The sequence below is a fragment of the Alternaria incomplexa genome, assembly GCF_024043165.1.
Source record: "Alternaria incomplexa strain BMP 0042 chromosome Unknown scaffold_1, whole genome shotgun sequence".
NCBI lineage: Eukaryota > Fungi > Ascomycota > Dothideomycetes > Pleosporales > Pleosporaceae > Alternaria > Alternaria incomplexa.
The window spans coordinates 2882612-2899624 of NW_026249850.1; the positions used below are offsets into that span (position 1 = coordinate 2882612).

Below are 17013 nucleotides of genomic sequence, written 5' to 3' on the forward strand. Positions count from 1 at the left end.
GATATCCTAAAATTCCAAACAAAAGGAGATGCTTGCCCTAGTGTCGTTCCAATTCAAACAGCCTGCGCGTTCCGTACTTTTGGGTTGTTCATCTTCAGGCTGAAGGATGTCGGTAATCTACAGGTCATGGTTGCAGCCTGTCCCGCCTTTTGCAGTTGAAGTGTCAGCTCCTTGAGCTTCTCTGGTGTGAAGATTTGTACGTCAAACGACAGCAAGAACTCTACGCATAGCTCAAGTCGGCTGAGTGCCGCCTCGTCGACACCTCCTACGGCAGCAAAGCGCTTCTGCGGCCACCTGTGATCTTCTAACGCCTTCATCGCTACGAGAGCGCAAGCCAGGATGAGCCGGTGCATTGTCCGGTATGTGAGGGGAACGCTCCTATCGATAACGCATAATCGCAACATGTACGACCCAGCAGCTAGCCAGACAGCCGTAGACAGCGGACAGAATCTCTGGATGCGGTTCATGTACTCCTCGACGCCAACTTTGGGCACCGTCTTGGAGAAAAACTTGCGAGCCATGTTGGCTCGTTGCACGGACTCGGGCTGCGCTCCGGCGCCAATGTCGTGTATGGTGACGGGCTCATCGTGACCCGCTTCCGGTGGAGCTAGCTCGGTCGGTTGGTGATTCTCTTTTTCGGCGGGGATAGGCGTCGCTGGTCTGGACGCTGTCCGTCGGTGGGAGCGTATGAGGTGGTTTTCCCGTCCGCCAGGCGTCCCGGGCCGCGAAAGTGGTGGTGTTGCGGGCACATCGCCAGCTGCATTGGCAATGGCAATTATTGAGCGTGCGATCAACTTCATGGCGGTTTCCCGTGACATGGTCAAAACGTCGAGATCGTCATCGTTGGCAGGCGGTGATGGTGCGTCCTGGAGGCTGAGGTTGTTGAAGTCTGGTAGTACGCCTGCGTCGCCTGCCGGGTTGGGTGCTGAGGGGGGATTCATTGTGGTTTGGTTTTGTATGACCGGTGCAAGCACGAGTCGCCTCGGATGCACGGTCTTGTATGGAGGGGCCGAGTGACAGACTTGGATCATTTGGACGTGTGGATATGTTGCCGATGTCTACCGATATACTGCGCAGACGGAGAGCGTGTCGAGGAATAGTCGGAGAGGGTGATGTGCGATGGAGTATGTGCTTTGTCTGCCATGGATCAACAAAACTCCACTGTAGTATAGGATGTTAGCTTACACTTGGAGGTGACGATCAGCGCGGCTAGCGTGTCGACCAGGATGGGGTTCGTATTGGTATTGGCGGTTGGCGATGGATGTGAGGGTGGTTGTGTAGTAGGAGTACAGCAGGCGGGCGTCCAGGAGATGATGAAGACGGGTAGTGCTGGTAGACGGAATTATTGAAGACACGATAATCGATAGCCTCGGGGCGTGGCGTTGGTTTGTAGGGTCAAGTGACGCTAGAAGGATTGCGTCCTGACTTGGTCAAGCTGGCTGGAACTGTAGTGCAAGCGCCGTTCCGAAGCTCGCTGCCGTCTTGTACAAACGGTGGCCATGGGCAGTAGCGTGAAGTGGCTGGAAATCCGCGCGGTGAGGCCCGCCGAATGCGTTGGCGGGCCACGATGTAAAGGTACGTGGAGCGCTGAAGAGTGTGCGACTCACGATGCGAGGCCCGGGAGCGGGTCTCGTGAGAGCAGAAAAAGGCTAGACTGCTGGCCCACCGGGCCGTGCTGTACAGGCAGAAGACGCGCAGCTATCACCAAGCAGCCTGTCTCTCTACACGCGACGAGAAGGAGCAGGAGAGACGGTGGACCCAGGCAGGCGTGATTGGCGGTTAATTGGCTGTTAAGTAAGAAGCAGCGGGATGAGCGCATGCATGGGCTGGAGCAGTTCCGGAGAGGGTTCCGTATGAGGTGCTGCAGCTGGGAGATATTGGCCAGGCGACTGCGGGGCAGATGCGAGGCGCTGCAGGGTCTGTCCAGCCTGGGAAGCACTGCAGAAGCCCTCGAGACACCTATTCAACTGTCATGTGAGAGCCTTTGCCGAGATGAACTGGACGCTCGGAGAAATCAATCTTAGAAGTGTCTGGCCAGACTCGGGTCCACACTCATGCCAGCTGGGCCGCGGCTGCTGGTATATATCCACCTCCCTGTTGTGCTTTGCCTCCACCACTTTGGGACTTCACCTCTGCCATCGTGACCATGTCTCACAGTTCTGGGGCTACAGAACATCCGCTCCCAATGCGCGTCTAGCGCGTGCCCGCTGCATGAAAGTTGCGGGCAATGGTAGCACGCAGCTGCACACCCTCCTGACCGATTGTACATCAAGCAGCACTACGCATGCATCGCGGGCCCGGGTCGCTGTGTCACAAACTCTACGATCGCACATTGCAGCCAATCGATCCACCGCAAATCGTAGACTCACTCACGGCGATGCACCTCCACGTGTTCGCGCAGACCAGACCGGCCCTCGTACCCTCGGGTGGCGTCTTCGACTCGTCGACAGCCGGTCCGCAATCTCGCGACCCGATGGGTGACAGATGTCAGAGGGCTATTGTCCGCAGCCATCGCCAATGGTTCACGGATCGACGACATGCTATAAATTACCGGGCTATGGGAGCGTCGAGCTCTGGAAGGCCCCGATTCAGCTTTCCGTGAGCGTTAGCGTGGATACCACCTTAGCCCTTTGGTCCGCTCGACAGTCGACACACTTGAACGACGGCGTTGCTAGTTCCATCTACCTTCTTACTACCTACCCAACAGCATCAAAGACTGCTTATTTCCACGGTCACGGTTCTTCCTTGTTTGCACCTGTTCTTACCCTACTAATCGCTCAAGTACGATACCTCCACATCACGAAGCGGCATATAACCCCTCTTTCGACCGTCCTTGGCACCCTACGTATCCAGGTAGCAACGCCTCTACGTTCCTGCAAAGGTCACTATGCATACAGTACAAGACCGTCGTCCCAACAAAACTTGTACCTCTGTTATAGCGCCGTATTATGTTCGCGCCAGGCAACCCCCGTCCCTGCAGCAAGTTACCCGTCAACGTCACCATGCATCTCTCGGCTTTTCCTCCAGCAAGGGTGGATGCAAGTAATTGCATCTCATGACAGCAGTTATAGGCAAGTCTCCCGCAGATCGTTCGTCGCGTTTCAGAAGATGTAAGATCTGATTGATGAGTGACCCTGGGGTAAAATCAAAGATGGCTGCACCTCACTCAGACAAGGCAAAAACTAAACAGGGTGGAGTCTCCATCAAGATACAAATATGCAATGAGGCGACTTAGCGTCAACGTAGGCTCTAGATAGTTAGTCTTGTCCTCGAGTAAGGTGTACGTACATCTCTGAAGCTCCCCCAGGGTTACTTGCAGATCATATCTTACATGTTCTATCTTAATGTAGGCTGTAGACCTATGTAACGTTTTCCTTGTGTAAAGTCGGTATAACCATGTATTTTCCAGGATCCGCAAGTTCACGGTAGTTTTGCCCACTGAGTTTGAACTTTGCCATTATCTGTTGTATCCGATTTGTGTTGGGCGAAGTACACTCCGCTTCTAGCAACGAAACTAGAGGGCTTACTCAGATCTCGATGTCTGGCATATACGAAGTCTGGGGGACGCACCACTATGCCATGACGGAACGATCTCCACGTCTTACTGGCTGGTCTCAACAACATACTGTTTCTCACATGGCGCCGTCGAGGCATTGCACCAATTGCTAATCAGATATCCAAAATCGACAAGCTTATCGTCTGCTTTATATAGGCTTCGATTCCGGAAATACCTATCTCGGCTACTGTACATGGTACTACATTCGAAAACTTACCGTCCCAGCCAGCGCTACCTCCAACCTTACAACAAACAAGATTCTTGACATTGTGGAATTCCAATTCACTGCTGGTCCTCGACGGTAAATGTGACTAAGATCATGGGCGTGTATGTGACAAAAGGAATCAGTGTAAGCAGGAGAAACAGCCTGCAGATTTGAAAACAGGATATCGCCGAAGCTACACGGGACACGCAGCTCGCGTTCGAGGTGGGTTGCAAAGAGATTCGGAAGGATTCTCGGGTAGATACGCGAGAAGGCAGGTGCGAGTAGTGCTTCTAGTAGGTTGTGGGTAGTGTTGATTGAGGTCATGCGGTAGTGGTATGGCTAAATGGGCTTCTGGAGGATTGATGTGTAGCTGCAAGAAAGCTTGAGTACCTCCAGGATCCGGTGAGACGCTTGATTCCGTTGTGATAGAGGTCGATGTAGCCGTGGTCTAAGACGGCGAGGTAAACCAAGCACGAAGCAACATTGAATATCGCATCTACACCTGACTCACCCTAGCCCTCTTCCTCGTGCTTCCAGGAACCACAGTTGGTCCACTTCGGCTTGGTCCATCGTCACCACCACGCTTCTTCTCCTGCTGGTCCAAGACGAGCTGCAGCACGTCATACGAGAATTGCGGGAATTCCAGGCACATGGCCTTGAACTCTGGCTCCGCGTCGTGGCGCAGGCTGTAGCTTCGTGTGGCCCAGAAAGCAGCGACGGGCTTGCGGATTGTGGCATCTTCCGGGTTGGACTCCTTGTATACGTAGCGTGCGTATGCAAGCTCGCCCTTTGCAGTCGACGCTGTGCGGTGGATCTTGGAGTGTGCGAGCGATTTCAGCTCAGGAAGTTGGAGACGGTCGGCAAGCGTGTAGATGCGTGCGTGGACGAGGAGACCCAAGCCATCATTATCGGTTACAGGCTGTCGCGGGTCTTTCTCGAGGGGCGCATCGCGTGCGGCTGACGTCTTCTTGGGGAAGTATTCGCCTGTGTAGAGGTATTCAACGACTGAGCCCATGGCATCGACATCGCAATCTGTGTAGACGATTTGACGAGGCTGGAGACTGTGAGTGAGCGCATGTTTACTCGCTCAGGGCGTGATAGCGTACCCCTCCTGGCGCAAACTTCTCGACCTGTTTGGCGAACTCTGGTGACTTGACGAGAACTGCCTCGTGTGCTGAGTATGTGGTGCGGTTGTCTCCTGAGCCAACAACAACTTCGACAATCGGACTCTTCATGAGACTGGTCACATGTCAGGCGCGCGTCCATATTGGGTGTCGCTAGCATTCCAGAGCCAAGGAAGAGATGCTAGTAGCCCATAGAGCTGAGAGTGGTGTTGCGCGCATTGCCTTCAGCCCTTCAGAGCTAGCAAACGTCATGCGCCCAGTAGTATCATCTCGTATCAAGCGAGCTAGCTGTCCAATCCAGCGAACCAGAAAATGTACATGGCCATGACTCACTCAGCGAAGAGAACCAGCTTGGGTGCTTCGGGCTCAATCTCCGGCAAGAGAGTTGTCTCCTCGCCTGCGCCAGCTCCAGCATCACCCGCACCCTCCATCTCAATGTCGTCGATCGGTGTGCCCTCAATCGGGGTTTGCTGCTCGAGATCCGCCATGGCGACTGCGTTTCTGTGTTTGCGAGAACGAGGGACGGTGTGCGAAAGCGAATGAAGCTATCTGAAGCTCAAGAGTAGCTGTCCCGGAATGGAATGTCCGCGCACGACAAGCAGTATGGTTTGCGAAAAGTAGATAGAGTGAAGCGCTATAGCGTCCTGCACGAATCGCGTCTGGTGATGGGTGGACTGACTTACGGAGTGCTGAGGGGGAGGTTGGAGATGATGGCTGGCACACGCCGGGAGCTCGGACGCGTCGCGAATGCTGGGGAGCTTTCACTTGCGCTAACGCAGGAACAGGCCTTGGCGCGTTCTAGCTTGCGTCCACAGGTACGACTGGTCAGCATCCAGTCATAGTAACAACCGAACAACGTATCGAAGCACGAGGGTAATGTTTGAGTATGAATTCAGAATATGTACATATAAACCGCCGCGTGTCTAATAACCAAGTGCGATGCGTGTACTGCTTTGACCAACGCCGCCTGTAATGCTATGTCCTGTAAATGCGACGAAGTGTAAGCGACCGTGGTAATTAACCAAAATCAAAGGCCGAGATCAAGCTGCCAAGCTATAACCGACCACCCTTCTCGTGGAAGCGGTCACCGGTTGTAGGAACGGGCTTGTCTGCCCGGATAACGTAAAGCAGGAGATCTTCGAGCGGGATGAAGACGTAGAAGACCTTGTTGCAAAGGAACGAGAAGAAGACGAAGCAGGTAGCCACCAAGGCGTCCATGAAGTAATGGTTGGCCGTGGCAACAATGACCGTCAGGATGAAAGAGGGGTATCCTATTCCAACAATCAGGTAGAAGATCTTCCAGAAGGCGTTCTTGCGCACTTCGCCCTGTTCCAAGGTGCGGCGGAAGAGACCTGAGTGGTAGATCATGGTCATGCCAATGCAGAATGCGTAGCCAAAATGCATCGAGGGCATCGCTGCGAGTTGGTTGACAAACTTGCCACTCATCCATACACTTTGTGCGTCGTCATGGCGGACGGTGTCGAGGAAGCCGTACTCCTTGGGTAGAAGTCGCGGTGGCATGCATGGGTATACAACGAAGGTCATGAAAGCGCAGAAGTTGGTAAGGGTGAGGGTTCGACGGGCGATGGCGAAAGTGTCAAATGACGGGGCTACGTAGTAGTACCAGCAGATGAAGCTTGAAAATGTCAGTGGTGATGCAAGAACTCAGGCCACAGCAAACTTACCCCACAGTTCCAGGGATGTGAATCAGCGCATAGCACTTGTTCAGCACCGTAAGCGCATCTTGATGTCCATGCATGAACCACTGTTGCACGTCCCTCTCTCGGACCGGGAACAGGAACCTCAGGAGGCCAAACTCCTCCGCTTCCAGTACTGCAATTCCATGTTCCTGAGATACGTCCCATATTCCGCGCCCAGCGAAGAGCTTGGCCGATACAACGCCAGTCATGCGGTAGAAGGCATAGTTGATAACCCAATAAAACATCTCAATCAAGAAAGGGAAGCGCTGCAGTATGCGACTGTGTACATGATGGCGGAAACGCGATGTGTTGGGTGTTGTGATCCTCCAGCAGAAGATGCTTCGAACTTTGGGTGCGTTGGGGTTCTTAACCGCGCTGATCTCGTCGAATTCGCTGTCGCTGTCGGACTGGAGGAGGCGGTCGGTAGACTCGTTCGGGGTGTTGTCGAGAAAGCCGGTGCGCTGTGATGACCGGCCGAAGATTTTAAAGTCGCGCTTTCGTGTTATGAACATGGCGAAGAAAAGGATGCTGGCAACCATCTGCGCGTGACGATGTCAGCATGCTGCTGTGTGTATACGAATACTGTGGAGTGGTTTTGGCTACGTACAACAGGTTCGCACCATCCCGGCAGCTTCCACGCTGGTTTGCTGTTCCATTGGCCATTGTCTGCTAACGTCGTGTTCGCCATGATGTGTCGCGTGCGCCGGCTCGGGATGCTCGTAGATAATGCTGCTCAAGGTGGCCCGGCAGTGGTTGCAATCGTCGGCTCTATTTTATCCCCGGGTACGCGCGGAGGGTTGTCGTCGGACACAAAGTATGTTGACAACACACTTGGGCAGGTAAAGGAGTGAAGGGAAACAAAAGAGGGGAAGGGTTCAGCTTAGGTGGAGAGGAGAGGAGTCCGCCTGCTTCACTCGATGCTTAGCGGGCCTATGATGGTGCTTGCTACAAGTTCGCGAAGCCCCCGGGTTGCCGGCAAAGGAGGTCAGACGTCTTGATCAAAGCGTGCGTACAGCGTATCAAAGTCCCACTTTTTCAACTTTAGTGGCTTGGGACATGCGCAGCGGCGCGCAACCCGCTAAAGGCACAGGCTTCCTCCCATCTCATCGTTATTCGACTCGTATTCACCGTTCCCATCTGGCAACTGTGTCGCGTGCCCATCCTCGTTGAGCACGCGACCACCACAAAGTAGTGCTGGCGCCACTGCACAGCAACACCGCGGCAGCATCAACGAAGTAGGCCAAGCCCCGGGAGTAAGCACAAAGCATTGTGACGTCAATTGCTCATTTCGTCGGGGCGCAGTTGGCCCGTAGAGGGAAGGAAGCATCCAAGTGACTGCTCGCCTAAATGCCACCCTGTCTGGTTGGCCGTAACCGCATCTTATGACAATGCGATTCCTACAATGCCGTCGTCGCTACTGAACTCGGTGCCCTCAACACTGCCTCTTTCTGCTTGGCAGCGCAGCGGATTGATGAGGATAGGGCCGTTGCTAATGTGGTAGTAATCGGATGCGGCCGAATACTCTTCCGTCCGGAAAACCATCTACAGTGCGGCTGCTCCGTACTCCGCCCCTGAGCGCGAGGAAACTTGAGCGAACATTCGGACAACGATGGCCGGCTTTCAAGCTATTGCTTGATCTTATAAGACGGGGCCGCAATGGAAGCGGATTTGCTTGGCGAGCAAAGGCGGTAAGGCGTGCCCATAATAAGCATCGTCTAAAAGTACCGGTGAATCCTCCCTACCCGAAGCCCCTAACTACGTTTTAGCCCTGGCGTTTTCGTACGAGACCCAAGTTATACGAGAAACACACACGTCGACGTTTGTTCACCGCATCTGACCCATCTGCATCTCGCAGAATCTTTCCTCTGATGCCAGGCAGCTAGGAACCAGACGTTTTGGCCGCCTTTTTCCAGCAGGAATCAAACAGATCTTTGCAGCCAGCACCGGGATGAGTTCAGCAGAGTACAATCATCTAACATTAACGTAGGCTTTGAGATTAACTCAGTCATAGTATATGCTATTGTAGCAGCCAACATGTTTGTTTTTTCTCATGCGGGAAGATGCTCAAGACTGCTCAATACTTGCATCATCGTTTCGATTCTCTTGGTCGCTATAGCCCCATCATACGAGTCCATCCTTTATTGGGAAAAAAGAACGTCCATCACTGCTTGGTGAACATTCTCGACCTCGGACGACGTCGCACCCGAGACCTAGAGTGTCATGAAACCAAGAGACCCCCGACTGCAAATTCTGCAAACGCACGCTCGGACGTGCAACATCCAAACGGCTCCCTGAAGATTTTGACATCATGTCGGTCTCCGAACGTCGTTGTGGCTTGCGCCTGAGGCTCGTGGCTGCCATGACACCCGGACACTTGCCCGTCTTGGGCTGCTGAAACCTTGTCCGCATCACAACCCCGAAACGCATACATGCGTCCCCGCCGATGAAGCGAGCCTCAACACTGCAATACTCCTGCAGCCTGACTTGCTACATACTCTCTGACGGTTCCTGTCAGGCCAAGACTTTGGCGAGCGGATCCAGGCTTCTCTGCCTCTTCCTCGTCAGGTACGCATCTGATTGGTCGATCGCGGCGTGCGCCTCATCGCGAACATGGATCTGGCCCAGCAACGTCCATGCCAAGCACTGTCAATGCTGTCTACATAGTGGAGAGGCAGCTGTAAGTGTTCGAGACGGGTGGGGGAACAGCGTCGTCGTCACCCTGCCTAGGCGCCTAACCGCCTCAAGGCATCCTCGACATGGCGAAAACGATGCCGGGAATCCATCAAACACTACCAAGTGTGGAACTGCTCCAGATGATCTGTTTGCTTCTAGGGGTAGGTCCTGAGTCTCCTCCATGCCGAAGGAACCGGGCAAGGTACATATATCGCGAAACCCCGAGCCTCATAAGTTCTGCCCACTCTCACATCAAGTCGTCTTCAAACACCTACCTTCTTTTCTTCAAAGTGCCGTGCACTAGTGTTTAATTTTATTGAGCTGAGCTCTTCATTCTCTCTTTTCCCGTCGTAATAACGAAGACTCAAGTTTCATTCCTGTCCTTTTAGATTCACTCAAATCGCCCATAATGAAGACGATATACCCCCTTCTCACCCTCCTTTCAGCGGCCGCTGTCGCTGCTGGCCCTCTTCCCCGGAATGTCGACATCTCGTCGAGGGTTGTGGCGCGTACCGAACACATGGGCGAGGCTGCGCCCGCTCCAGCAGTTGACCCTGCTAAGGCAGCCGCCGACGCTATGGAGTCCATGCACGTAGCAGAGGCGGAGGCCAAGGACAAGGCGCACCAGGAAGCTGCTGCGAAGATGGAGGCCGAACATCAAGCCAAGGCTGAAGCAGAGGAGAAGGCTCATCAGGAGGCTGCGGCGAAGATGGAGGCTGAACACCAAGCGAAAGCGGAGGCAGAGGAGAAGGCTCACCAAGAATCTGCCGCTGCTATGGAAGCCATGCACGTGGCCTCCGAGATGGCCAAGGACGCCGCTCACAAGGCCTCTGCAGATGCTATGGAGTCCATGCACGCCGCGTCTGAGAAGGCCAAGGATGCCGCTCACAAGTCTTCTGCGGATGCTATGGAGGCCATGCACGTATCTCAGGAAATGGCCAGTATCTCAGCCGCAGCCACTACCACTGAGGAGGTTGCAGCAACAACTACAGCCGAGGCCATCACTCACGAGACTGTTGCACCGATGACCACGGCTATGGTCGAGCAGCCCCCAGCTCCTATGGTCACTGAACACCCCATGGCACCTCCTGCGGCTGAGATGCCACCACCACCACCTGCGGAGATGTCTGCACCACCGGCTGAGATGCCTCCTGCTGAGATGCCACCGCCACCTGCTGAGATGCCCGCTGAGATGCCTCCACCAGCCGAGATGCCTGCACACGAGACCCAAGCAGCACCCGAGCATACCATGATGCCACCACCACCTGCTGCCGAGATGCCTCCACCAGCTGAGATGCCGCCTCAGGAGACTCAGGCCGCACCAGAGCACACTATGCCTCCTCCCGCTGCCGTCACCGTCGTTCCTGAAGCCCCTGCCGCCGGTAACATGTCCATGACCCACGCTGCACCACCCGCACCCATGGTCACTGAGAGTTTCTCTTTGGTAATGGGTGAGGCTGCAAACGCCACTGCGTCTGCCAACATGACCGTTTCCGCCACTGAGACTGCTGCTGAGCCTGCGGCCACCGAGGCACCGGGCGCAGCTGAGGAGCAGAAGAAGAAGATGGAAGAGGAGCAGAAGAAGGCTGAGGAAGAGAAGAAGGCCGCTGAGGAGATGGCAAAGCAACAAGAGGAGGCCGACAAGAAGGCCGCTGAGGAAGAGAAGAAGGCGCAAGAGGAGGCAGATAAGAAGGCTAAGGAAGAGGCCGACAAGGCTGCCAAGGAAGAGGAGAAGAAGGCTGCCGAAGAAGAGAAGAAAGCGGCTGAAGACGCTAAGGCTAAGGAGAAGGCTGACGCTAAAGCTACTGAGGAAGAGAGGAAGAAGCAGGAAGAAGCAGACAAGAAGGCAGCCGAGGAAGAGAAGAAGCAAGCCAAAGAAGACGCCAAAGCCGCCGAAGAGGACAAGAAGAAGCAAGAGGAAGAGGACAAGAAGGCACAGGAGGGTCAAGCCGAGCAGCAAGACGGAGCTGAGGCCGACGACAAGGAAGACGCCGCCCAAGAGGACGACAAGAAGGACGAGGGAGACAAGCAGGATGAGGCCGCCGACGCTGAGCCCGTCCCTGCTGAAGAGCAGAACGACGACGCCGCAGCACCAGCCCCAGCGGCAGAGTCTGGCGACGCCGTTGTCGAGTATCCTGCTGGTTTCCTCACCTCATCTCGTCGCCGCGACGAGATCGCCAACATGCCCGTCAAGCGCGGTATGAAGGCTGTTGCGTTCTGAGTTGACTGAACGATCTCCCCCGGGTTGTACCCATGGGTGTGCATCTGGACATGCACGGGTATTAGAACATGTTTGAATATGTAGTGTTTAGAATAGATACAAGAATCGCTCACAGCATCCGCTTCATTGTCTTTGTTCTCGTGTCTACTATTGCTTTCCTTTCTCCGTTGCTTCGTCTCCTGTCCAGCCTCGAATGAACCCAGACAAAACCCCTGACCAATCAGAGATCAGCTGAGGACCCATCTTATGCACTCTTTCTCTCACTTCTTCCTTGCTGACGTGCCTTTGCTTCTTTGATATCCGAAGGGTATCTCAACCCTGTACCTCTGAGGACTAAGCATCCTTCTCGTTGGCTTGGGACGAATGATGGGCCCTTCCATTGAGACTTGTTCCTCAACAGTAGGAGCAGCACGAATCTTTGAGGAAGTATTAGCCCATGCGCTCTTTGTTGGGACAGTTGAGTCCAATTCCGAGCTAGCTTGCTGTGAATGCAAATGTGGAGGCGAAGCTGCGCTTGTCTGCAGGTTTGCTTGCTCTTCAGAAACGATAGCTCTAGTTGTTGGAGCTGAAATCCCCGTATGCTGGGTTTGATCACCACTTGTAACAACGCCCTTGCTCTCTGGGATGCTATTTACATCGCTCTGATGGCCTCCACGTGGAATTTGCTGTTTGCGGGACCCCACAAAGTCCCATAAGCTTGCTGAGGGTCGATCCTGTTGTGGCCGACGATATGTTGACGAAGCTTGCGACGGAGTGGTTAGTGACCGTCCGATCAGCGAAGGTAGCTCTTTCGTAGGCCGGCTTGGGTGTACTGTTCTCGCTAGTCGGTTCCTCACTCTAGGGTCCGGATGAACTGTCGCCATGTCTCGAGCAGACTTTCCTTGGGCGACAGAATCGGGATCTGCACCATGCGCTAGCAATGCTTGAACAATTTGAAAGACATCTTGATGCAGCTCCCTCTTAAGGACGCTTTCTTTACAGGCGTCGACCGAGATAACGCTTTGTAGTGCTGCGTCGAGGTAGCTTGTTTCCTGGAGTTGTAGTCGTCGTCTGGTTTCTAGAAGATGACTGACAACCATAGCGAGCTTTCCAGTTGCAGCGTACTTTATGAATTCTGCAAGGATATATTCTGGAACTTGACTTTTGTGGACCGATGCAGGGGGTAGATGCCGTAGGATGACGTGCTCGTGTTGTGTGATTACGTTTGTGGAAAGGGATCGAAAGTGTTGTCCGGAAGCCATTTGGATGAGCTCTCTTATGACTGACGCGCTAAGCTGTTTTGCAGAGTCTAGGGCTTGTAAAAGCAATGAAACGATGTGCTCGTGTCATTTATCTATAGCCATAGAGATCATCTTAGACTTCCCTTCGACTATTGGACTCGCTCCTGCTTCTATGAGCAACTCAACTATGCGTTCATGACCAAAGTATGCTGCAAGAGATAATGGGGTAAATGGCCCTGAGTCGAATCCGGATACACCCCAGAACATATAGTCAGATACTACGTGTACGTTTGCTCCAAAGTCTAGGAGTAGTCAGACCATATTAACGTCGCCGCGCCATGTAGCAAATGCCAGAAGTGTTGAAGCATAGGTACAGTCCAAGGTCCCACAGCCGCCCATGTAGCCGTAATGAGAGAAATACCGATGACAAGAGCGTGTTTCTACATCTGCACCTTTTAGTAACAGGCGTTTCATTAAGCCCTTGCTTCCGGTCCTCCATGCACATTCGAGCACATTGGCGCCGTGTGCGCGCACCTCCTGGTCCAGGATAGCGTCCATAATCAGAGAGTAGAATCGAAAGTTCGTCCGTGCAAGTCGGCTTCGATCCCTGTCGGCCAAATGCGCGACAACCTCCAAAATGAGCACATTTGGTAGCTCGGCGAGTCCAGTAAAACATGGTCGAGAATAGTCGAGAACAAATTCGAGGACTCGGTGGTTGACTTCACGCAGGTGGCGGAGGTCGGCTGGACCGAGTGGCGCAACGACATCGCGGAGAAGCTCATTTGGAAGACTTAGCAGTCCTTGTGGTGGTTGCGCCATGTCATAGGTGTGTGATAGTCCGGCGAGATTAATGGGGTGATGGGGATGGCTTCGTGAAGTAGTACAATAACAGTCGCTTTGGCCGCCAACGGTAGAGATGCGCGGGAGCTACAACAGCGCGTCCAATGAACAAGACGACGTATACAAAGTACCCCGGGGCTTACAAGTGGTGATAGAAGAACAGGAGAAATCCCTTTAATACTCCCGCCGTAGACGTTATACGCACAGTACAGCCTACTCTAGGACTAGCGCTTGAGTTGCCTGCGACAGCGCGCTTTGACCGGACCCTTTTTCGTACCATCCACTCTGCTAGTGAATACATGGTCTCCGCGTTCAGCTTTGCGTTAGATAATAGTACGATATAGCCCTTAACTCTGTCGGTTGAGGTCTGCGAGGCGATAGCCCGATTGCACATTGTAGAAAAAGATCTCAGGCGGAAGGTGTTCAGACGGCACACCTGTGACACTAATGATCTATAGAATACTCATGGAGACCTTTTTACTACATATCACCCATATTGCATGACCTCATGTGTCATCTAGACGTGCTCGTCCACTGCGCCAGGTGGCCCACCTGCGACGCCCGCTGGTCCAAATGTACCTCGATGACTCGCACCATTCTTGCCATCATCCACTTCTTCATCGTCATCTCCATCGTCGAATGTGGCTTCTGACATAAATGGACTCTTTGCCCGGATTTGACGCCCTTTCAGGAGTAGCACCACAGGCACAAGACTCAACGCTAGTCCCACAAAGCCCAGTAGACTGCCAGCCCAACCAAACCCTAAGTTCTGGAAGAGCGAATATGAAGCAAAAGGTAGAAAGGCTCCGAACGTGTTACGACCAAGCGATGCGGCTGAAAGTGCAGAAGCAGCGTATTTTTCGTAAGCATCTGTGAGGTAGTTGACTACACCCATGTAAATGGAGTAGATGCCCACACCAACGATGCAAATGCCTATCGCAGGCACGATCCAATGAATCTCTGGTCGACACGTCCATCCATACATGAACAATCCCGCAGTAAAGAGCAAGGAACCAGGGATGCTGGTGTATAAGCGACCTTCGGGTATGGATTTGCCAGGGCGTTCCTTGTTCTTGGAAGCAGTGCGAAGATACATCCAATCCTGCAAGGGATTAATGAGCGTACCAATGAGCGCTCCAACGGTGATTGCCAGCTGAACAAGACCGGTCTGAAAGGTTCCAAAACCGTAACTAGCGCTGAAGGTCTGGACGACCGAGGAAAAGAACAGGAAGAGGATACCCCAGGCGAAACTGATCCAAAGAGTGAAGAAGGTGACGACAGGCTCGGTGAATAGCATTTTGGTAGGTCGCATGAATGAAACCTTGAGCAAGCTAGCTATCGAGGGCTTCTCGAGCTCTGATTCTGCGTAGACTTCGCGACCGGTTTCTTTGCGAAGCTTCTGGGCGCGCTTTTTGAGGATGACGTCGCCACGAGTTTCCTTGAGGATTATGTAGAACACTGGGATTAGGGCCGCGTTGTAGATGATTTGGATGTAGTAGATCCTGCATGTTTGTTAGTTGGGTCAATCAGGGGATGCAAATGCTTACCATCGCCAAGGGGATTGTAGTCCAGTGGAAGGATAGCCAAGCTGTACGATTGCGCTACCCATGAAGGGTCCAAGAGCAATACCAGCTACGGACGTGAAACCGAAAATGGACATTGGTAGACTCCGAGCTTTGTCACCTTTCCATACATCGCTAATGCTGCCGCCCACGATGTTGATGGAAACGGAAGATGCGCCACCGCCGAAGAAACGGGTGACGACCAAGGTTGCGAAGTTATCGGCAAATGCTGAGCCGAACAGGAACAATTCGAACACGATGTAGGCGACCTGCGTAGGGGTTAGCGATTTGATGAGTTATGCGGCCACCCAACAAACGTACAAAATATCCAGGCATTCTACCCGTGTTTTCGGTCAAAGGTACGAATAGTAGCGGGAAAAGAGCGGCACCTATATTCCACGAACACGTAGCCCAGTAGAGATTCGGAAATGGCTCGTTTTGGACACTGAACCGCGTTGCCATCCACTCGTTCCCAGCGCCGTAAGATCCAGCAGGAAGACCTGTTAAGATGGAGATGAAGCAAACAGTGATTGTCAAGAACCACTATTCAGTTGTCAGCACGAAAAGTAAGATGTCAAATAGCTCTAATAGCTACGCAGCTACAGCGTAGTAAGAGAAATACATCTTAGTACAGCCTTAATTACTGCGCAGCTAAAGTGTAGCAAGAGGGATATATACTAGTAAGAAGTTAGTAAGATATCCTCAAAGCTATTCGTGGCAGCTACTTTACCCTTGTACTTAGTTGACCAATTGAACCTGGCTTTCGTCAGCAAATGTATATAAGTGGAACTTCGAGGTACGTACGGGTTGTCAGGATCTTGTGGACCGTCCCAAGTGTGGAGTTCGACCTCTTTGCCATCTTTCATGCGGGTTTGCACCTCCTTCTTGCGTCGAGGTAGAGATGCACTTTCTATCATGGATTAGTGAATATGCAATTGGGGTGGTTCACTTTGAAGGCGTACCCGTGTTGTCATTGAGCGACGAATGATGTGACATGGTGATTTCGCTTTCAAAACACTAGCCGATCGTGAGTTGAGTGAAGGTTAGAAACGCTGTGGAGGTCGAGCAAACTGAAGGCTGTTGCATTGGTAAAGTATAGCGGTATGATGAGATCCCGAGTGATCTCATAGTACTTGAGCCGCCGTTTGCTGGCCTTGTGACAAGCGTTCGGCGCTGGGCGGACATCATGCCGTTGAAATGTGTGGAACGCGATGACGTTAGCGTGACCATATCGTGGAACCTACCACTGGCGTGGGAAGATCGCCCGCTAATTGACGTGACTTGAGCAAAGGCCAAGAGGGAACTGGTGGATCTTCTCCATATCGTCACTCCGTCGTGGCTTCATGGGACAGCACCGGGATCAGCTGGGTTGGTGCCCCGTCAGACGCCTACAAGAAATCTATGCTTTGCAAAGAACGTTGCATATTCCCAGTTGAAGTATACGTATATCATTCTTCTTTCAATTAGTGAGCTACAACGCTTTGTATGCTGCAGATTGCGACACGGCCAACTCTCGAAAATGGCCTCACGTGATCGCGCGATGAGATTCGCGATGGCTGGGGTCTCTACGTGGCCCGGTAACCATGACCCACGCGTGTAGCCACGTCCATAGCGCCCTTAAGGAAGCATCGCCCACGCGCATTGAGGCTTGCTGTGGGCACGATTCTATGCAGCTTCGCTTTCGGGGTATATATTCGGGGCATATCTAGGAACACTGTAAGAAGCACGATGTGCATTCGCATCCTAGAACGAGGTTTCGCCCTACAACGGAGTTAAGAGTCGATATGACCAGATACGCGTCTATCCTCATTGCGGCAAGAACGCGCATCCAGATTACTAGGCACATGTGATGTATAAGCAAGATCGAGCGGTCGGTCTTCGCTGCTTTCGATCGGATTCGATGATGTTCTAC

General features: G+C 53.1%; 4 protein-coding genes across 4 annotated transcripts; 1 reads left to right on the forward strand and 3 right to left on the reverse strand.

The window, feature by feature from the left end:
* Positions 1-53: 53 nt before the first annotated feature.
* On the reverse strand, positions 54-1031 carry J4E90_001036 (uncharacterized protein; the record flags this gene model as incomplete). The annotated part of the gene is made up of 1 exon (XM_051430627.1): positions 54-1031. The coding sequence occupies one exon, from the start codon at positions 1029-1031 to the stop codon at positions 54-56; it is 978 nt and encodes a 325-aa protein (XP_051296114.1).
* Positions 1032-4257: 3226 nt separating this feature from the next.
* J4E90_001037 (uncharacterized protein) lies at positions 4258-5373 on the reverse strand (the record flags this gene model as incomplete). Its single annotated transcript, XM_051430628.1, has 3 exons — positions 4258-4815; positions 4868-5000; positions 5219-5373. The coding sequence occupies 3 exons, from the start codon at positions 5371-5373 to the stop codon at positions 4258-4260; spliced, it is 846 nt and encodes a 281-aa protein (XP_051296115.1).
* Positions 5374-9667: 4294 nt separating this feature from the next.
* J4E90_001038 (uncharacterized protein) lies at positions 9668-11479 on the forward strand (the record flags this gene model as incomplete). Its single annotated transcript, XM_051430629.1, has 1 exon — positions 9668-11479. The coding sequence occupies one exon, from the start codon at positions 9668-9670 to the stop codon at positions 11477-11479; it is 1812 nt and encodes a 603-aa protein (XP_051296116.1).
* Positions 11480-14056: 2577 nt separating this feature from the next.
* Positions 14057-16097, reverse strand: J4E90_001039 (uncharacterized protein; the record flags this gene model as incomplete). The annotated part of the gene is made up of 6 exons (XM_051430630.1): positions 14057-15041; positions 15087-15370; positions 15423-15644; positions 15827-15857; positions 15906-16011; positions 16064-16097. 6 exons carry the CDS (start codon positions 16095-16097, stop codon positions 14057-14059), a joined length of 1662 nt encoding a protein of 553 aa, XP_051296117.1.
* Between the last annotated feature and the right edge of the window lie 916 nt (positions 16098-17013).